Raw genomic sequence first — 22,245 nt, 5'->3', positions numbered from 1 at the left:
AGTTACAGGTCATTGTAAGCACCTCTGATATAGGTGCTGGGAACTGAGCTCAGGGCCTTTTCAAGAGCGCTGTGTGCTCTTAACCTCTGAGCCACCTCTCAATCCCCAGGAGCCCCTACTATTAGAGGGGCTTTCAGGGGTCTTCTTTGCTTCTCTCTTTGAGATGGGCATCAACAGTTACAATGACAGCCAGGAGTGAGCTCTGCACAGAGCAAGGGAGTTCAGGAGGCAGCGCGCGCGCGCGCGCACACACACACACACACACACACACACACACACACACACACCCTCAGGAAAGACTAATCTCCACAGTGCACCAAAGGCAGGACTGACAGAAACCCTCCAAGTCCAACTGTGCCTCCTCTGTGATTCCTGCACTGACAGAGCATGAACCTGGGTTTTGGCTGACCTGCAGTGAGAGCCCTAAGTCCTCTTCCTCTTTCAGTAACATCTTCTACGCCTCCCCCCAGAGCAAAGGCTCTCTATTCTAGGAGTTTGGACTTTGGAACTGGCCAGAGCCTCATTTGAAGAACACACCTCTTAAGTGACATTAAATAAGTTACTTATTCTTTCTGGTCCTTCTAGATTATTGGCATATCAAAAATGCCCACCACTCACCATGGTGGCCACAAAGATTAAATAAAGCAATACAGTGGGAATACACAAAGTGCTGTCCCATACATAGTAGGCACTCAGTAGCCAGTAGTCGTTTTAATGATACCTGGGGGAGCTCAGCCCGACACTCCACCATGGTGCTGATACACTCAGGGAGAGGCAGCAGGTCCTCCAGCAGATAACCACACCACCCTCCCAGGCAGCCAGGGAGTAAGTCATACTGATTCCTTCCTCCCCACTACCTGGAAAGGAGATTTCTAGAGGGTAAGCAGGAGTCCTAGCGTGTCTCTCTATCTTTCCTAGGCAAAAGAAAAGACACAGCTTAGGGCCTCCAGATCAATATTCTTGACCTTCCGACACATACTGATGGACCCTTCTGTGCTCAAAGTCACTGTCTGGATGTCTAGGGTGCATCTAGGGGGAAAGGCAAGAAAAGCCCATCACAGCCGATAGAAAGTAATGGAGGGTGAGTGTCTCTGGAAACAGCTTCAGCTGTTCCTTGGATTAAAATGGAGAACCACTGTAGGCAGTCGGATAAAGGACTGACATCCATCTCTCAGATCGCCACCTAGAGAATGATCTGAAGGTGACCAGGGAGTTCCAAGGAGGAGGTGACACTTGATGTTGAAAATTGCACAAAGCCTGGGGGACGGGGGTGCATTCCAGGCCAAAGCACAGCGTGGTCAATGACTTAGAGATGGGAGAACAACAGTTTGGTGACGGGGAAAATTGCAGGGCAGCATAAGAAACCGGAGCATCTCTGGGTACACAAAATGAAGGTTATAACTACCGTAGGAAAACATGAGGACCAGGCCTGCAGTCCTAACTAGGAGAATCGCCGAAGACCTCACAGAAGTAGTATCTTAAAGAGGTAATAGGAGAGAAGAAAACCATACCGGATTTCTGGAGCCGAGAGATTAACAATGTAAAGACCCTGGGGCCTGAGAGGCTGCCATCTTTGTTATGGCCACAGATTGGGAAGAAGGAGTGAAGGGCAGGAAGTGAAGTTAGAGCATTAAAGGACGCCTGCTCATGAAGACCCTCCCAGGCTATAAAGGTCGCTTTGGCTTTCTCCTGAGTGCAATGAGCATCGGCTATGGGAGTTCTGACAAAGGATAGATGTATCCTGGTACGTTTCAAAGGGATCGCTCTGACTACTCTGTAAGGAAACAGCTGCAGGTGGCCGAGGATGGAAGACTAGTAAAGAGGCTACTGCGGAAATTCAAGCTCCGGAGAGCGGTGGTTGGGACCATTCTTTTTAGTAGCCGGGTGCTGCTTCTCGTTTTCGTCATGTAAAACTGCGTGTGCAATCCACTGCCCCACAGAGCCTGCAGTGGGGTGAGATTTCAGGAACCAGCCCTGGAGAAGGTAAGATTGGAAATATGCCACACCTGGGCAGCCCTTGGAACCCTGGTGCCCACACGAAGGCAAAGCAGATGGGTGCCTGTCCCGCTGCATAAGTCAGGAGAGCTAACCCCGGTGGAGAGAGAGGTGTCCACCCGCTCTTGCTCTACAGAGACAGAAAAAGAAAGAGTGGGAAGTAAGGCGCCTCCTCCGAGTCCTGGAACAGGTCCTGAGCTCCGGGGTATGCCGTGCTCCGCGGGTACAGGAGCCAGCATCCTGGCAGGAAGCTCAACAGCATCCCCTCTGTGCTCGAACACTCCCAACCACAGCTCTGACCCCTTTGTCTAGCTTGCCTCTACCCTCATCCATCTGTCTGTCCGTCCCGCTCCAGAGAAAATGTGTACAGCCCTAGTGGGGTCCCTCTGGCGGTTGCCGTAGTCGCGCAGCCCCGACCCGGGGCTCCCGAGAGAAGAAAATCATGAATGAAATGGATGCGGCGCTCCCACTCCCCCGCCCTCTCAGTCCAGGCAACCTTGGCATAGGGGCGGCGCCAGTGGGGACTCCGCACAGAGTTGCGGCGGATGAGGGGGCACAGGAGATGGGATCCGATGTTAAGGGTCTGTGGTCCACCCCCTAGAGCTCTAGGCGATGCCGGAGCTCCCCACCCCCACCCCGCCAAGCCGGCGAGCCCTGCGCAATTCCCGGGAAGCGGCGCAAGCCCGTCCGGGGGCGGGGCGGAGCCCGGGCTGGGGGTGCCAAACGGACCCGGCAGCTGTGCCCGCGACTCTGTAGTCCAGGCGCATTTGGTGGGGCGACTGGGCAGGGAGCAGGCAAGGAGAGCGGGACTGAGGACTCCGCGGACAGACCGACAGACGGACGCCCCCGCATACGCAGACGCACCGAGCTCCGCACGGCCCCTGTCACACACAGACAGGGACACACGCAGACACGCACACTCGCGCGCTCACATCCTCCCGCCAGCCTGCTTGTCCGCCGGCGCCTGGAGCCCGCTCTGGCCGGTAAGTGCGGCGCCTTTGTGTGAGAAGCCGGGAGGCATTGATACGGGGTCCCCTCTGGGGCGGGCAGTGAAATTGACATCTCCTCCAACCCACCGGACCCAGGAGCCCGAGTCCGCCCCCGCCACGCCCCCCGTAGGGCGCCCCAAAAACTGGAGGTGGGGTTCCCAATGCAGGGGAGAGGGCTTGTGGTTGGGGACCACCGAGGGAGCGGCCGCCACTCCCCGTGCTCTTGCGTGGTTTCAAGGAGTGATCCAGATAGTGGTCCAGGTCCGAGCTTCTGCGGCCCAGGCTGGTGTGCAGCTCTCAGCAGCAGCGCCTCTCTAGACTCTGGACCTCAGAGAGGGGTGATGGAAATGGTAGCTAGCCAGCTGGTCGCCAAATTGTGCCTTCCCTGAGACCCCTTAGCCATCCGCCACTGGGTTCCAAAATAGAATCTCGGTGCATTTCCCCTCCCCCGACATATTGCTTTTTTTTTTTTTTTTTTTTTCCTGGAGGAGGCCCAGACTCCTGCAAACCTTGGGTCAGAATCCTCATCAAGGATCAATTAGAGAGAGGAGTAGGATCTTAGGGCCGGAAAGGCTCATGTAATAGCTTCATTTTCCAGAGAGGGAAACTGAGGTCCAATGAGGTGGTAAGGCCAAGGTCACTAGAGAGTTAGTGGCAAAGCATGCATCAGAATCTGGGGTGCTTGGTTTTTATACTCATTTTCTTTCCCTACACAATCAGACCCAATCCCCAGGAAACCCCAGAGCCCAGAAATTCACGTGAGTAGGCCAGGTGAGTCTTGGCAGTGCTAGCCCTTCCCCCAGCTGAAGCTGAAGATGCCATTTATTTCCTGTCATTCTTACTGGTTTAAAAAAATGGGAGTGGGTGCTTTAATTTGCCTCATTTCGCCTCTAGGGGGGCTCCATTTTGCAAGCATCCATGGTTTGGAAGGTAATTTGGAGAATGAAGCAGAAATTAGATTCTTGGTGTGAATCCAGTCCTTCCAGAAGTTGCTAAGCCTGCGGGTCTCCAGTTGGACCAGTGATGTGGCACTCTGTTTCATCTCATCCCCTAACTTTGAGATGACCACATGCCCTCCCAGTCTGGCACTCTGCCCTCCTCCATGAACACCCACTTTTTCTCATCCAACCATGTCTTTGTGGAGGTCTAATCATCTTTCCTTTGTGGAGGTCCCCAGGTCCCCATCCATGTCCCTTTTTCTTGCTGTTTATTAAGGCTGGCCTCTTGGTATTGCTGAGAAAGCTGCGGAGAAGGCTTGAGTTACAGCTGCACAAGACTCCTGAAGGGCAGATAGGTGTTCCCATACAGAAGGTGACAGAGAGGTGGGCCTAAGGATAGTGCAAGCACAATTTGATGAAGAAAGGGTGAAGTTGGTCCCCTTGGAGAGGTCAGATGGTATAGGGTTCAAGTTAAAGACCAAGTTCAGTCTCTAGGGGCACAATGCTCTCCCAAGAGCTTCCTTCTTGAGTTAGGTAAGCAAACTAACATGGAGCAGGGCAAAGGTGGCCTCATAAGAGCTCCAGGAACCACAGCTGGCATAGTAGTCTCTGTAGATGGTATCCTCCTCCTAAGAGCCACCATTTATACTGACTTCATAAAGAACTGAGGCACTTAGGTTTGAGGTCTGACAAAGCTCCCACCCTGAGAGTGGCACACCTTGGTCCCAGGTCCAGCTCTTCCTCACCACTGTTCAGAAGTTTCTTGTAACCTCTCTGCAGCGTACTTTCTCCTTGAGGAAAATTCTCTAAAGTCCAGGATTTCAGGTCTGCACTATTCATCGGGGATTGCCTAGGGGCGAGGCTGGTGGGGAGAACGTTTATTTATATGACTGCTCTGGGCCTGGTTTCATCTCCTTTCACTTTGTGAGGGAATGTTTCCTGACTTAAAGAGATAATGCACGTAGGTTACTGAGCTTAGGTCCCAGGACAGTGGGAGGACTCAGGAACTGATTGATTCTTACAGCATTAGTGCCTGAGCTTTGCAGATATGCCCTCTGCTTGTTCCCATCTTCAGATCGTTTGAGGACGTGGGATTTTAAGTCCTCTCAGTGATCCTCCCTTAAATCCAGCCCTCTTCCTGCCCACCTATGCCTTGATCCAGTGCTCAGCCCCTGTGAGACGGCCCTGACTGACTTCTGCTTACCAGTTAGTTTGCAGTCATTTAACTTGACTGATTAGGTGATGCCTCTTTACAGGGCGTCAAGGCTTTTCTTACCCTTGGTCACCTGTGTTTACTCTGCACAGCACAACAGGGATGCCGAGTGTCAACCACTCCGTTAAGCAGGTGGGGAAGTTTTAAGACAGAGATAGAAAGACTCCAGGGAGCAAACAAGACAGATAACCTACTAAAAGAAGTTTAGAAGAAGGGCAGATTTCCTCTTCTTAAGAATCAAGGTGGTTGGAGTTGGGGATTTGGCTCAGTGGTAGAGTGCTTGCCTAGCAAGCACAAGGCCCTGGGTTCAGTCCCCAGCTCTGAAAAAAAGAAAAGAAAAAGAAAAAAGAATCAGGGTGGTTTCCTGAAGCTCTGGTACCTGAGCCACGTCTAAGTGATTTGTGTATTAGAAGGCACATGGGATGCTTCCAAGAGGTAGAAACAGCCTGAGCAGGGAGCCGTCAGATTCAAGGACTTGGAACATGATCAGAAACTTGAAAAGTGATCCATTCCCACTGAAGCCAAAAGTTAAAACCAACTCAGGACAAGGCTTCGGCGGTGGCAGATGCTGGGGCTCTGAGTGCCAAGCCAAGGAGTTGGACTTTCATTGTTGAGAGGAGGAGCGATGTAATCAGACTTGCCACCAGGAGAACGAGCTAGATGGAGACGGCCTGTGGACAGGGAGCTCAAGTAGGAAAAGATGACCGTAGCCTATGGAGCGATAACAAGGGCCTGGACTGGAGTGGTCGGAAGAACGGATAGAAAAGAGTTTGGGCATCGGCAAGAGGTCTCATTGTCACCGAAACCTGCAGGTATCTTGATGTAGGCACTTCAGGGAAGGAGGAGTGAGTGATGGCAAAGCCTTGTGGTTTGAATGGCCGACGTTGCCATTCACAAAAAGAGTCCACCAGGAGGGGAGACTCCGAACCAATAGGAGTGGCTGACAGGAGCCATGATGTCTTCTGAGGCAAAGCTTTGCTTGCCAAGCACCTGATACAGCCAAGAGCTAGTTCATCCATTCGCCCTCCGATGCATAGAAACATCCGTGATGTGCTGGCTTGTTGCAGGTTCCAGGAGCGTATTGCTGAAAAAAAAAAAGACAAACTTCCTATGCCAGGAGAGACAGAAAATAAAACCTAAGCAAGATAAAATGCTTAAGGTTTGCCTCTGGAGCAGGATAAAGCAGAAGGAGTAAGTGGTGGGTAAAGGGTGGAGGAAGGGACTTTTCTTTAAACAAAGCTATCTTTTGGGGAGTTGAAATCCAAACAAAACCCTGAAGGAAGTAAGGAGGAGACTTGAGAGAGTAGTCCTTTCTAGAAGAGTTACCTGTGCAAGAGCCCTGGGATAAGAATAAATGGGTATTTCTAAGAGCCTTGTGTTGCTATAAGAGGGTAGGCAATGGAGAAGTATGGCAGGGGAAAGGGCATGAAAGAGGGCAGGGCCCATCATGTGGCTGCTTATAGGTCTGAGGAATGAGACCTATAGTACGTTAGTGTTAATGAGTCCAAGAGGACCTGAGTCCTATTTGTGTATTCTTAGTGCCTAGCGAAACAGCCCTAGTGCTATACGATGGCTCACTAAATATAGTCATTGAAGGGATAAAAGTTGGAACTGGCCATTCATGTACAGATTTCATATCTTAGACTTTCATGAATCAATAAATATATTGTGTCATAGTAAGGATATAGTGAACTTGTCGTACGGTCACATTCGTAAAACTTACGGGACGTGAATGCCTAAGCTGTAAATTGAGTCAAATATGTGTCTTGAGGGCAGCAAGATGGCCCAAGAGCTGAATCACTTGCCTTGAAACCCTTGGTTTGATCCCTGGAACCCATGGAAAGGGGGAGAGAGAGAAATGACTCTGCAAAGTTATCCTCTGACCTCGGTACACAGACCGTGGTACGCAGACACGCAGCAGTAAATTTTTTAAATCTTCATCTTGTTCAGTCTGACTCAATGTTGTAAACACTGCTGATGACTGGGGCTACCTAGAAAAACATACCTTCGATGATTGCAAACCAATTAAAGTGAAAACATTTGAGGTCTTTGATCTTACTTCTATCGTAAAGGTAGAATCCTTCTTTCTGTTCATTCCACAGTGTCTCCTGTTTAACCCCTTCACCCCCAGCCACTTTTCTAACAAACATTCTGCAGACGCCGATTTCTCTCACAAAGGCATGGATTTGCAGGGCAAGGCATTAGCACCTCCAGTAAAATGACAGACTCCCCAAAAGGCAGAGAGAGCAATACAACATAGAAATTATGTACAGGGTATGACTACTTTAGAAACGTAACTTGTTATTTAAATGAATCTACAAGTGTCAAGGGCAAAACTCTAAGCTAGCCCTAGAAAACATCTGTGCCTTAAAATGAACAAAGCATGTATGGATATTTCGAAATATATGGGACCCTGTGTCAAAAGCAAAAGTAGCTCACTAGAAAATACCTATGCACCCACACGGCTTGGCAAAGCTGTGGATGTGTTCTGAACCTAAACTTGCCCATGGCTGAGTGACCCGAGTGAGGGTCTCCCTGTCTCTCGAACATCAGTTTCCCTACCTCTAGCGGGGGTAGGGTTTGGGTTTCCAGGATGCTCCAACACTAAGCCCTCCTAGCCTGTGCAGTTGGCAGTGATGCCGTGGCTCCCTGTGGTCGTCAGATGATTCGGGAGTGTGGGGCAGATAGGTAACATGTTGGCCTGCTGCCAACATGAGCTGTTCCCAGGAACAGGAAGCCAACTGTGAGTCTGTACCTTGTGGGGAGCAAGTTGACAGGTGGTCTTAGTCTAAGACTCAAAGACTGAACCTCCGGGTCCAAACTCCATCTGACTCTAGCAGATGCTTTGGCTCCGAATCCTGGAACAGGAAGAAGACGGTACGGGACATGAGAGCTGGAGCCTGAAGAAAATGGAAAGAGACACATGATCAAGGAGTGCTAGGAGTGCCTGAGAGGGCGCGCTTAAGGCCTTGCTTTCAGTTCTTTGGGGTATATACCTAGAGGTTAAATTGCTGGCTTATAAGGTAATTCTATGCTGTACTTTTTAAGAGGCTGTGGTGTGCTTTTATTTTAAAAAGTAAAAGGGACCTTTTGTTTGCCTAGTATGAAGAAGACCTCCCGTGGAAGTCTCAGGAATGAATGGTGCAGGAAGAGACCATTAATTTAAAACAAGTAAATTTTGTGTGAGCTCTGCATGATCTTGGAGGTAATAGAGAAGAAGAAAGGGGAACAGAATACAAATGAGCACAACCGCCATTTCTGGAGAATTATTGCGATCTAAAGGCATCGTGGGTGGAAAAAGAATGCTCTCCTGAGAGAGTGTAGTGGGTGGAATTCATTCAAGCATGCAGGTATTTACTGCACTGGGCATCAAGGTGGACACGGGAGCCTCGGCAATCAACATGACCTGAAAGACCCACTCTAGGCCCCACTAGATCAGACCCTTGAACCAAAAAAAAAAAAGCAATCTGGCAACGACAGTCCGAGTCAATGTGTGCCATGAGAATAAGGCAGGCAGACTTTCAGATAGAGCTGGTGGTACGAGCTTGCAAGGCCTGTTACTCAGAGAGCTGAGGCAGGAGGATAGTAAGTTTAAGGCCAGCCTGAACTACAGAATAATGAGTTCAAGGCCAGTCTAATCTAGTGAGATGCTATTCAAAAAAAATTTTAAAGTAGGGGAGCTAGATATCTATACAGTTCAGTTGGTAGTTCTTGTTTGGCATTTGTGAAGCCCTGGGTTTGGTTCTCAGCAGTGCATAAATTTGGTATGTAGTGCATGCCAGTAATCCCAGCACTTGAGAAGTGTAGGGAGGAAGATCTTAAGTTCTCGGTCATCCTTTGACAACATAGTAAGTTCAAGGCCAGCCTGAAACACACGGGACACTATCTTTATTAAAGACTGCTCACATGTAACCTTAAAGGTATATTTATATGCAGTCAGATGCACAATGATCTATTGAGCCTTCTCAATCCTATGAGCTTGTCTGACTACCACAAAGATACAGACGTGGATGTGCCTTAAGGACGCCACTCGTGTGTTATATACACAGGGCATAGCTGCTTTTTATATTGGTAGAATTTTTTATGGAATCAGAAGAGTAAATTTCTTCCCATGTCTAAAAAATAAAATGCCAAGAGATCTGAAATGCTTCATTAACCTCCAGCCTTCGAAGGCAATAATTACTCCTGTTTCTCTCACCGTGGGAGGGTTTTAGCTTTTCTGGATCTCCATGTCAATAGCATGATAATGATATTGATTTGGGTATTCTAAGTGACAACTAGAAGGGTTGTGGGGGGAAATGCCCATTGGGTTCAGAACAGTGTCTTGTCCTTCTACCCCAGCCGCCAGGGACACTGAGATGTCCCGTCTCACCCATTTACCTCTCCAAGTCTTTGTGTCCTGCCTCCTCCCACCCCAAGCATCTTCCCTGCAGTTCAGGGACTCCTCCTTGTCTTTCAGCTCTCATCCATGCAGTTCCACCCTCCATAAGACATCCCCAGCTTTCACTCCACACATACCTGGCACCACTCACTAGGTTGCAAGCTAGTAGAGCAGAGCCTGGCATCGGCTAGGTGTCTCCAGAGTGAGCTATGCAGATATGGGTATAGCATTATACTGTTTTGTCTTAAGATTACTTCAGATGCAGAGTTTAAGATCGGTATGCAGGGGCTGAAGAGATACCTCAGTGGTTAAGAACGTTGGTGGCTCTGGCAGAGGATCTAGATTCTGTTCCCAGTATCCACATGGTGACTTACAACATTTTCAGGGGACCTAGTGCTTTCTTCTAGCTTCCGTGAACACTAGGCATGCATTCAGTGCACAGGAGGACACGCAGGCAAAACATTCACGCATATAAAGTAAGAACTATTTTTATGTATAAACATAGGTGTGTATACAGATGCGTGTGCACAAACACAGCTGGGGATCCTCTTAGTGGCGGGTACTTGTCTAGTATCTAAGAGACGCTAGATTCAATCCTCAGGACCACAGAGATAAATAAACATAAAAACACAAATTTAAGAATCACAATGGGAGGGGGACAGTGAGATGGCTCAGTGGGTAAAGGTGCTTGCCACCAAGGCTGATGACCTGAAGACTCTACCCGGAACCCATATGAGTGAAGAAGAAAAATGGCTCCAAAAGTTGTCCTCTGACCTCTGCAAGCATATCATGGCAATCACACACACACACACATGCATGCACGCACACACACACGCACGCGCACACACACACACACACACACACACACGTGTAAAACATTAAAAATTAAAATAACAGCAAATTATCCCAAAGTGCTCCCTGAAGCTGATAAAAGAAAATAGTAAAAAGAAGTCTAATTTCTGAGCATAGATGAGAATCATAGCCTAGAACTTATGACCCAGGAAGAGTTGTGTAGCTCAGGGAACCACGGGGTTGGGGGGGGAGATCAGTCAAGGACTTGCCGAGAGGAATAAACGTCAAAGGTTTCAAGGAGGAGCCTTTGTTGAGGATGGGGTTACATAGTCAGGAGCTATCCACAGAAAGCCTTAAAGCATGGTCTTCCAATTGTGTTGAAGGCTAAGTCCTAGTCCCTCCTTGTTCATTTCTTCCTTCATCTTCTCTCACTTCTCACCTTCCCATCTCCTGAATCTGAGCGTACAGGAAAGCCCTGGGGGCCCATTGCATTACCTTTTGTCTCTTCTCTGTCCCCCTACACTCGAGGATACAGGATTAAATCCATCCCTTGCTCCTCCTTTGCCTAGGCAGCTCATAGAAGACACAACCGGGGGCTGGAGAGATGGTTCAGCGGTTAAGATCACTGGCTGTTCTTCCAGAAGTCCTGAGTTCACTTCCCAACAACCACATGGTGGCTCCCAACCATCTGTAATGAGATCTGGTGCCCTCTTCTGGTGTGTTTGATCATGGATAGGTGAGCTAGGGACCAGCTCTAGGATGGGGTATAGTTCTTCATCAGGTCCCAGACCACCAAAGCACTGAAGAAAGAACTTACTCAGAGCTTAGGTTGCACGCAGCAGCCTCACTGGAGAGAACTCCTGGAGGAGGCACGCACTAAGGTAGGCCTTAGAAGAAAGATCGGGAGGCCACCGCTCAGAGAGTCTGTCCAAACAGCAAGAATAGGAGACAGAGAAGCTGAGAAGCAGGAGACACATGACTAGGGATATACCCATTTCATCATGGAAGGGGACTTAGCGAATTCAATTATTTTAACCTGTTCCTCTCCAGAGCTCTGGGTCTGGCTCTGAGGGTCTGGAAACAAGTCAGGGCCTTTCAGAGGAGAGAGGAGTTGTCTGGGGAGCCCTTCTCTTTAACTGCAGGGTTACCTGGTGGAGCCTAAGGCAACGGGAGGCTGACTCTCATAGCTGATAGCAACTATATAAAGCAAGGGGGTCTCCCATGACTTCAGGGTAGACTGCAGAAGACGCTTTGAGCTGGGTCAATGGGAACAACAGTGGGGATGTCTATCTCAGGATTACCTAGCATTTTCTGTACACATGACTCTGCCTAGTTTTTACCACATCCCATCACTTCTGCTGAGCCTGAGGGAGATTAAGACACCAGCTCAGGGCTCTGTAGGGAGAAGGTGACAGGACATAGTATGCCAGCATCTGAGCCTAACCTTTTCCCCAAGGACTGTGGTTGACTTAAAGAGGGGAACCACAAGACTGCCAGTGTGTCATGTTTTGAGAGAGTCAACTCATGATATGTCTGTTGAAGACCACCCAGGGTCCCAGGAATGCAGTTGCTTCCAGAACACAGTAAAAGAATCAAGTCTCCATCCTAACTTATCCATTGGCCAAAATGAACGTCTTGTCTCGTAAATATCCCTACATCTCTTTTAGCTTCTACAAATAGATGGGGTTGTCTCCCTCTGTGGTGGTTTGAATGAGAATGTCTCCTCTTAGTCCCCAATTGGTGACCTGTTTGGAAGGATTAGGTTTGCCCTTGTGGGAGGAAGTGTGCTGCTGGAGGGTGGGATTTGAGGTTTCAAAAGTTCACAAGACCCATATTCATTCTCTCTTTTTCTCTGTTGTCTGTCACTCTGTGTCTGCCTGTGTCTGTCTCTGTGCCTCTCTGTCTCTCTCTCTCTCTCTCTCTCTCTCTCTCTCTCTCTCTCTCTCTCTCTCTCTCTCTCTCTCTCTCTCTCTCTCCCTCCCTCCCTCCCTCCCTCTCTCCTGCCTGTGGATCAGGTTGTAAACTGCTTTGCCTATCTGCTTCATGCCATGATGATTAGGGGCTAACCTAAAACTGAAAACAAGCCCCCAATTAAATGTGTTCTTTTATGAGTTGAGTTGCCTTGGTCATGTTGTCTCTTCACAGCAATAGAACAGACTAGGACATGACCCCCACCCCCCCACCTCAGGCTTGTCTAAAAACATCAAAGAACCACATGGCACACACAAGCACCTGACTTGTCTTTGTTAAATTTGTTTCAGGAGGTCAGACCCTTTTCACCCTTCATTCCTAGTCCTTTCTAGACCTTTTTCCTGGTTCATGCTCGGTTCATTCAAAAGAGCATCAATCCAGACAACTGTCCCTGAGCCTAGCTTCTGTCGGGGCTTTCCTAGGTTTGCCTCTGGCTCTTTTTATCTGACTCCTCCTTCAAACCCTGAAGATCCCTCATCTTCCCCACATGTACTGCTGAAGGCCGAGCCAAGCATGACCCCAGAAGGGCTACTCAGAGGCCGGAATGGGATCATGGGAACTACAGCCATGTGGATATGTGGTTTCCTAGCTACAGGTGGAGGGAGACTTCGAGGTGACCATCTTCCCACTTTCCCTTCCCTAAATGCTTCCAAACCCCATAAGAAGGAACATAAAATATTCCAGAAGCAAAGATTCTCCATAGCAAATCACAACAACACTGACACAGCCAGCAACAGCAGCAGGGAAGTCCAAGTGAAACCAGAGGCAGGGAAAGACCAAAAGCACAAAACAACGTATGGCCAGGTGAAGCCAGCATTCGTGAAGTCTAAATTCTATTCCAGGAGGAAAGCAGAGAGCTATACAAAAGGCAAGGCTTCAGTTCTAGAAGGCAGAAACTCTGCCAGTCAAGGCAGAAGGCCAAGGGTGGGGATGGGATCCCTGTTAAAACCAGACAGATAACGTTTAACCGAACTGATAGATAACACAGAGTACTGTGTGCTATATGCTCTTCTAAGATTCTTAGATTTACTTAGCACAGATAAGGAAACTGAGGCACAAGAAACTCAACAAAGCTCTGGACCTCTTCCAAGGCTGGCAGCAAAACCCCTCACATTCACAGCTTGAAATCAACCATAGTAGCAGCATTTACACCATGGGAATTGGCTCCGGACTCATCTTGAATCTATACAGACCTTGTATGGAAGGAAAGGGGCTGAAGTTGTTGGAGAACACCCGAAGCTCACACAAAATAATAACAATTGGTATTCCCCATCTTAAAAATCAGCATCTGTACAAACCAATGGGTGTGATTATGATATATGCATATGCATGTGTAACATATTTCAATCATGCCCGACCCTAACATGTCCTCATGCCCCTTCTCCCCCGACACTCCTCCTCTTCCCATTTAATCTCATTCCTATTTTCATGTCTTTTTTTTTTTTAACCTGGAGTCTACCTATTAGAGAAGATGTGATATTTGTCTTTCTAAGTCTGGCTAACTTTGTTTAACATAATGTTCTCTGGTTCTACCTTTCTTCTGCCAAATGACACAAATTCATTCTTTACAACCAAATAAGACTCCAGAGTGTGCATATATTACATTTTCTCTATCCCAATTCAGCTGCTGATGGATCGAGTCTGTGCCTGAGTATTATAAACAGTGCCAGCACACTGGGTGTGCAGGGGTCTCCATCCTTTACTAAGATTTCTTTGGGTAAATACCCGAGTGGTACAGCCAAATCCTAAAAAAGCTCCATTTTTAGCTTTTTTGGGAAACTCTTTACTGATATCTATAGTGGCTGCATTAACTTTACATTCCCAACAACAGTATCCTCTCTGGAGTTTGCTGTTTGGTTCCCTGAAGACAGACTTTCTGAGTAGAGTGAGGTGGAACTTCTAGCTGCAACTTGCATTTCCCTGTTGGCTAAGGATGTTGATTTGTTTCCCATTATTTGTTGGCCATTTGTACAATCGCCTTTGAAAACTGTTCACCTGTGGATATCTTTAGGACCTTCTAGGATCACATCCTGAACATTTTACATACATCTCATGTAAAAACATTGAATAGGACCCAAAATTCACTTAATCTTCCCAATAACCCTCTGAATCTTAAGTGTGTACCAGGTGAGGAAACAGAGATCAAGGAATCAGGCATTCTGGCCAAGATCAGAGAGCCATTGGGAGCCCTAATTTGTAGAGTAATATCAGGGGTTCATACTTGCCTCTTTTGTGGTAATTTTAATAAGCCACTTGTAAACGCTCAAACTCTAACCCACTTTCATTTTCATTTTTTTTATTTTTTAGAACTACTTTTTGAACAATTGGATGAATAAAGGTTAAGTGTGAGAAACAGGAAAACCATATCTTAAACTATAAACCTCGTGATTCAAATAGAGCGTGGATCTGGAGTTGAAGCAAACAGTGTAAAGCCTGCCTCTGCTGTTGCCAAGTGTGATCTTGAGCAAATAATTCTCCCTCTCTGCCACTACTACATGCACGTGGGTAGAAGGGAGTTTCCTACTTGGGGTTAGAGTAAGAAAGGAGAAAGGAGGTTTGTTTTTGGAGTGGGATCTAGCACACAGTAAGCCCTAGGCAAAGGGAGGCCATGATGATCACACCATAGTCCTGGGTGCAAGTCTTCCCAGTGTGGCAGAACTGGGCATTGATCTCAGAACAGAGGGATAAGAACAGGAAAATGGATACCAAGTTCCCTGAGGGAATTAGTAATTATTAAGGAGGTAGTATTTGAACAGGGTCTTTAAATTAATTTTATTAGCACAGTATAGTGGATTTCATTATGGCATTTTCATAAATAGACATCATTTTATTTTATTCTTATACCCCACTACCCTATCCTATCTGCCACCCTCACCTTCCTGGGCCCTTCCTTCCTTTTAAACAGGTCCCACTTCTCTTACAGTGAAAGTTAGCGTTTCCCCGGGCAGACAGATAAGAGATTTTTCCAGCAGAGGGAGAGGAAGGTGCATTTCCAAGGCATTAGAGATGGAGTGAGAGTCTAAGTAGGGGAAGCATCAGCATCCCCACAGGAGGTGTGATCACACCTTCATGCTCATGATTGCCTGTTTTCTCCTCACAAATTAAAACTGTGTACCTGGGGAGTGGGGGAGCACAATGGAATGTTTTCAGAACCTTAGAAAACACAGGTAGACCAGATGTCCTTTGAACCCTCAAGACCTTCACCTGCCCTTTGAGTCCCTGCTTGTCACACAGTTCATAATCATATAGGTCTAGCCACCTATGCAGATGATTTGCACCATCCAATTATCACAGCTGGACTCAGATTCTGCCAATGGTTGGCTCAGCTTGTTTTACCCTCCACACCTGGCCAGCAACCTTTACCCAGCTTCCCTGGCCTGACTTCGTGGTGTTGTGAGTGTCCTCTGCTGGGCCACTGCCATTCTGCCATCTGTCTCTTTTAACCTTGATGTCACAAAGTTGAAACCTGACCTATAGGGATAGGCCCATTTGTCAAACATTTTTTGAGTGGAGGGCTTTTATTTTAAGATTTGTTTATTTGTTTTACATATATGAGTACACTATAGCTGTCTTCAGACACACCATAAGAGGGCATCAGACCCCATTACATATGGTTGTGAACCACCATGCGGTTCAGGACCTCTGGAAGAGCAGTCAGTGCTCTTAACCACTGAGCCATCTCTCCAGCCCGGGTGTTGTTGTTTTACACCTTTCATTTTCATTATAGGCTCTTAAAATTCAGAACACATGGGGTTGGGGATTTAGCTCAGTGGTAGAGTGCTTACCTAGCAAGCTCAAGGCCCTGGGTTCGGTCCCCAGCTCCGAAAAAAAAAAAAAAGATTCAGAACACATCACACCTATAACTATAGCCAAGAATTAGTAGGTTCAAGACCCGTGACCTGTTCATGTACTGATGGAACATGGTTGCCATTATCACACTCAAACTGTCTCCCAAGGCAGGCTCATGCCTCCTGGGGAAACAGGTAGTCACACCCTCAAATCCTTCTGCTGCCAGGGAGGATATTAGGGAGCCACCCAATACTCCCCCACAGGACTGGGATGGAAGCAGGCACAGGAATCACTCTCTAGCTCCTTCATGGGTTCGCGCTATAAACCCAGGAGAACCACTGTACCCACAAACCTTAGTATCCTCCTCTGTAAAGTAGGGACTATCTCATGCTTCTTCATCTGTCTGTGTGGAGGGCTTCCATCAAGAGCACCCAGCGCCTGCTAGAGTGTGACACCATTCTGTCTCTGAATGTGGTTTATTCCAAAGGCTGGAAGGTGGGAAAGAAAGGTGCAGAATGTGGATAATAGGGGCAGATCTGTCACTATGGCTGGCTTTGGACAGGTCACTTCATACGACAAAAATCTCCACTTTCTTCTCTAGAAAATTGAAGTAACAGTCAATTCCTTCTAGTCCTGTTGGGAGGGCAGGGTCTCCCACATGGATGGTGCTCAGGATAGTGCCCGGAACTGTGTCACTGTCCACTCCCCCCCCTGTACATGGAGCGGTGAAAGAACAAGACTAAATCTACCCATCTCCCTCCCTCCTCTGGGCACCTCCTCCTCCTGATTTCCATCCACATAAACCTACCGTGAGAAACAGAAGTTAGAGATTTTGAAGAGCAGGATGGAGTAAACAGTGTCCACAGATCCTGATCAGGGTCACAGTGAGTCTCATGGATCCTCACCCTAAAGATGGGGTCAGAACAAGATGCCTTAGCCATGTACATGAGCCTGTGATGTCTCTCCACATTGCTTACACAGTTGGCCTCTATTGCTCAGTTCCTGTGTGGTAGCCAAGGCCAGCAGAGAACCTCTGTATGTCTGCTGAACCTGTCTAACCATAGTGGGAAGCAAGAAGAGTCACTGGGCCAAACCACAGACACCTGCAGGCTTGACAACACTTTTCCATTGTCTCCAAAGATGGGCATAGTCCTTGGATATCCCATTCATGGTGGAGCTACACCAGGCAGCTAGGCAGCATTCAGGGTCTTGTATCCTTTCAGAAGCACACGCTGGCCCTTTTTCATGTATTAGCATTGTTTACACAATTGCCTTCACCACCACCACCATTTTTCTCTGCATTGTATCTTTGTTGGTCACTTGCAGGTTTTCTGGGCATCTGCTGTTGTATTAGGTGGCATGATAGCCCCTGGGGAACTAAAGAGTAAGTTAGAACTTAGGGGCCAGTGAGATGGCTTAGCAAATAAGGGCGCTTGCTACCAGACCTGACAACCTGAGTTTGATACATGGAACCCACATGGTAGAAAGAGAGGATAATACCCACCCCAACACACAGTGCATGTCCACCCATACACACGCTGGGTAGGGGATGGCAGTGTCATCTTTCTTGGCCTGAAGACGGCTCTCCACATCCTCATTACCCACCTCCTTGTCCAGGAGATTCCATCTTAAGGGTCCCCACCTTCCCCAAGACACAAAATCATAAAGGACAGCTTTTCAAGGAGCATGGCTTTGGGATCTATGACCAAACCTTCCCCAGGTAACTAGGACATGTCTGCCTTGCCTCTCTGGAAGCAAGAAGGAGGAGAAGGAAAATGAGGAGGAAACAGCACCAGTTCCCATCTCAACAAATCATCCTGCCCCACTCCACCCTCCCTTCTGACACCTGTCAGACTGATAGCCGTTTCTGCACTCCACTCCACAGGCCCTCCCTCTACCTGGACAGCACTTCCACCCCACAGCCATACACTCCCACTCCTCCATCAACCTTATGACTCCTCTACCTTGTTTGGTCCTTGATAGTACTCAAGGGCACTCTGAACATTTCCTATCAGACATTACCCCTTCACTGGCCTGGCTTTTTCCCTACTTGCAAAAGATGCTTATGGCCCATTGCATTTGTATGGTTTGCACACCGTAGCTGTTTGCAGTAAACACACGTTGAAGAAATGGATGGGCAGTCCCTGTGTCAGACTCACTCAAAAGATACAAAGCTGGGTTGCTAAGTCCCTTAGCTTGACTTGTTCAGCCCCTCCCATCCTCCCTTCCTTGGGTCTCAGGTAGTCGCATAATGCTACCCACAGAGCAGGATGGAAAGGGAGTCATTCGTTTGAGTATCTCCACCAGAGAACAGCCAGGCCCCTTCTTTGAGATTCAGAGCACTCTCAAGTTCATGGTCCGCTCAGACGAGGGCACAGATGGCTGGACAGTGAACAGAAGGGCCAGGAGGGTAGGCAGCTTGGTGGGATGGAAATAGCATGAACTAGGTAGGCATTGGGAGTCCTGGGAGCACAGCCTGTCTGTTCCCTAAGTTTGCTGCACGCATCATTCTGGGCTTGTTGGCTGCCAACAACAGAAGCACTTTATAACCCAGATGGTAAAGATTCTTATTAGGAGCCTTGGGGCATGACACAGGCATGATGGGCCACTGAGTTCCACTTCAGGGATCCTTCCTGTGAAAAGAGGCTGGCAGGGCACTAGGTGAAGGGGTAGGTAAGCCAGGATTTGGTGAACTACCTGCAAACACTGTGTAACCTGAGTTGCTTCTCTGTGCCTCAGTTTCCCCCAACTTGATGTTCTGAAGCTGGCCACTTTTTCTTTACGTCTACAGTTTGCTTTTTGCTGAGGAAAACTCCCAGTCCTGGCCCCAGATGGCACCTTTCCCCACCTGGATACCTTGGGAATGAAGTTTGAGGGAATTAGGTGAGTGAGTATTTGTGTGTGGTCCCTGGAGAGCACTGAACCTGCATATTCTGTGACTAGTGACTCATTTGCACAATGTGACCAGCCTGACCATTTCTTTCCATCAAGATGAACTATCCTCTGCCCCTGCATGCTAACCTTGCTGATAACAGGCCTGCATGGTGGTCTACCTAGCCATTCTCCTCCATGTTGAGAAGCTCTAGCTAAACCCCAAAGCCACCTGGGAACTGGACACTACCCTATTTTTGACCTTTAAAGTCCATCAAAGGCTCAGGAACAAGACTGGGTGTCTGGAATGCCTTAAGGGTGGAGGGGAGAAGGACGCTCCCACATCACTGAAGTGGATGGGGAAGTAGGTGTATAAATCACTAAGCATCAAAACAAAGTAAGCAACAAGAAAAGCATGAGGCGGGTATGGGGAAGCCTGGAGGGTTTGATTCTTCCCAGGAAATTGTGAAACACTCTATGAAAAAGGTGATGACTGAGAAGAATACACAGGAAGAGTAGGATGTGGCAGAAGCTGGAAAGAACATTGCAGGTTGAGGAACAGTGCGAACCTGGGCACAGAAGTGAGAACAGTTCCATTTGGCAAACAGAAATGGGGGATAAGATCTTGAGAGAGCAAAGAACTTTGTGGTTATGAGGAGGCATGCTGAGAGGTCTGAGGGAGCAAGCAGGAAGTCCATGGTAAAGCACAAGTCTGTTTTGATTCCCCCAAGTTCACACTTGGGTATCATGGTCCCTCCCAGCTAAGTTTCCTCCTCCCATGTCCCCCATATCACCTAAGATGGGTGCGAGCTCAGGCTCCTCTGCCTGCCTCACCAAGTATGTTCTCTTTCCCTTCATAAGCACTGCACAAAGACAGCACCTATTCCAGGATGCCCTCCATAGCACCCACCCACCTACACCTAGGCAGAGGAGTAGTACAAACAAATGCACTCCCCATTGTCCTTGAACAATTGTCCTTTTAATTTCCTCCAACTCAACGCAGCTATTTGTGTCAGCAACATCAGCCATGGGCTGCTAGAAGTTGGGCAAGTGGTTCAGGATGGGTGTGTAACTATGTAATTATGGACACAGACATGAAGAGACAGTTAAAGGTGATGATGATGATATCCAGGCTGTGAGAAGCTTTGCATGTGACCATCTTACAGATGAGGACCAGGCCCAGGACAGGGAAGTGATGGCCCAAAGTCGTAAGTGTGTGAGGATAATAGCAGCACTGGTCATAGTAGCACCATTTACAAAAGCCAAAAGGCAGTGCCAGTCCACATGTCCATCAGCTTAGTGGACAATGAAATGTTCTCTGTCCATACAGTGGGAAGTTATTCACCCATAAAAAATAATAAAGTACTGGCTGGTAATGGTTAGCAGCTTGGATGCACCCTGAAGACATTATGCTAAGTGAAAGGGACAAAACATGGAAGTCTCCATGTATGATTCTACTTCCATGAAACATCCAGAATTGGCCCTGGAAACACAAATAAAATCAGAGGTTTCCAGAGGCTTAGGGGATGGAATATGTCTCCTTAATAGATACGTGGGGTTTCCTTTGGGGAGTAAAAACATGCTGTAACTAGGTAATGCTGGAATTAGATGGCGTGAGTTTATTCAGTATACAGTGATGGGTTTCATCCAGGTGTGGTAGCACATGCCTGCAGTCCCACCATTCAAGGGCAGAGGTAGGAAGATCGGGAGTTCAAGACCAACCTGGGCTGCATAGCAAACAATCTAAATAAACATTCAATTCTATGCTATGCAGACTCTATGGCCAGATGCCACCTGCTGAATCCTTCCTTACATCTATACTGCTAGCTCCACCCGGTCCTGCTGCAGACTTTCTGAACCCAGGCTGGCTCTGGGAGTCTTGTGCTACTACTTCTCAGTACAAGGAAGCCACACAGCCACATGCAAGAAGGACTCCCCATCCAAGAGGCAGGGCTCATGACTTCTGAGGGAAGTCTCACCTGCTCTCTCACTCTTCTCACCAGACTCCTTGCAGTCTGTGTCCCAAGTAAAACATCTGTACTGCCAAGTCCTCACACTGGCAGCCTGTCATCTACATAGAGATATGCTTTAAGAGGTAGCTTCAGCCTTCCCTTTGGAGGACACTTCCTCCTCCCACAAACTTGAGTGGAACTCTCCCCTCGAGTGGAACCTATTTGCAGTCATCAGTTAACGAGCGGATGTCATGACACAATCACGTTAGCACCTCCAGCTCTTTGGTCAGATGGGAAGGGCCCTGGCTCGCTCAGCACTGCAGTGGGCTGCCAGAGGTCTTGCTCAGCAAATGCATGCTGAAGGCACCCCATCATCTCTCGGGCTCTCTGCTTCTAGGCGCCACAGTGGGAAGCCACTGAGTGAGGTGACACAGGCGAGTTTTTGCAAATGCTGCCCAACGGATAGAGGTGGAAGAGGAAAGGGTTGCTCACAGCAATCCATCCCATGCTGCTATTTCTGCTCCTGGTGGGCAAAGAGAAAGGCAAATACAGAGACAAGGCTTCTCCATGCTGTGTGAATGGACCATCTTGTTTTTGGAAAGCTGACCCAACTTCCTGCCATAGCCTAGACATGCTCTAAAGGGGTAGGGGCTGGAGTCCAGCACAGGGCAGAACCAAACCTTGCTCCGTTTTGCTCCACAGTGTTGGGTGCTACTCTTTCTGCTTTTCTGACTATGAAATTAGTCATTTTCTAGGAAGCTTATTTATAGAGTCCACTGCATGCATGCAGAGCTGAGCTATTCTGAATGTGGCTGGGGTGTGAAAGCAGGTGTGAGTCACTTGTGGGTCCCCATCCAGATACCTTGGTTATCTTTCTGCCTCACATCATCGTCCACTGACTCAGGGTATCTTCTATCTAGGGGTGCTCTTATAGTAAAGCAAGTTCAGGATTCAGAGACTTCTCAACCCCAATTCCCCTGGCCCCTACTTTAGCAGTCAAATGTGCACATCATCATCATCGTCGTTGTCGTCGTCATCATCATCACTAACAAAGGAATCAGGAGACAGAATGGCACAGTGGTAAGAGCATTAGCTTGGAGTTCTTCAAGTAACTTCAAACCCAGCTTCACTCTGATGAGGCCTTGGGCAAGTCACATAATCTGTTAAGCTTTGTTTGATGAACAGCATTTCCTGGGGTTATGGTGAGGACTCTGTTTCAGAGTCTCTAAAAGGTGAACCTATCTTTTGTGGAAGAGGAGGTGGTAGTGGTAATGGTGGTGGTGATGATGGTGATGGTGGTGGTGGTGGTAGTGGTGGTGGTGATGGTGGTGGTAATGGTGGTGTGCTGGTGGTG

General features: G+C 48.1%; 2 protein-coding genes across 10 annotated transcripts in view; one reads left to right on the top strand and one right to left on the bottom strand.

The window, feature by feature from the left end:
• The first annotated feature begins 1,645 nt into the window (after positions 1–1,645).
• Ptpn5 (protein tyrosine phosphatase, non-receptor type 5) overlaps positions 1,646–22,245 on the top strand; it is a 60,070-nt gene continuing 39,470 nt past the window's right edge. For 2 of the 7 annotated variants that reach the window (XM_087551720.1, XM_087551698.1), the window contains exons 1-2: positions 2,230–2,978; positions 18,860–18,951. In XM_087551720.1, coding sequence (XP_087407846.1) covers positions 18,932–18,951 — 20 coding nt within the window. In that variant the 5' untranslated portion in view covers positions 2,230–2,978; positions 18,860–18,931. 7 annotated transcript variants of the gene reach the window in all.
• Positions 3,660–22,245, bottom strand: part of LOC147996806 (uncharacterized) — a 51,181-nt gene continuing 32,595 nt past the window's right edge. The window contains exons 2-4 of one of the 3 annotated variants that reach the window (XM_087607290.1): positions 16,877–16,974; positions 7,891–7,993; positions 3,660–6,219 (exon numbers count right to left, since the gene is read on the bottom strand). In XM_087607290.1, coding sequence (XP_087463416.1) covers positions 6,147–6,219; positions 7,891–7,993; positions 16,877–16,974 — 274 coding nt within the window. In that variant the 3' untranslated portion in view covers positions 3,660–6,146. Of the gene's footprint in view, positions 6,220–7,302; positions 8,036–16,876; positions 16,975–22,245 lie in introns of those variants that run through there. The other 2 variants (XM_087607289.1, XR_015651577.1) reach the window with 2 other exon arrangements.

Source organism: Rattus norvegicus, chromosome 1 (genome assembly GCF_021556685.1).
Source record: "Rattus norvegicus strain SHRSP/BbbUtx chromosome 1, alternate assembly SHRSP_T2T, whole genome shotgun sequence".
NCBI lineage: Eukaryota > Metazoa > Chordata > Mammalia > Rodentia > Muridae > Rattus > Rattus norvegicus.
Note: the sequence above shows the minus strand (reverse complement) of the source record. Positions and strands in the feature narration are given on the sequence as shown.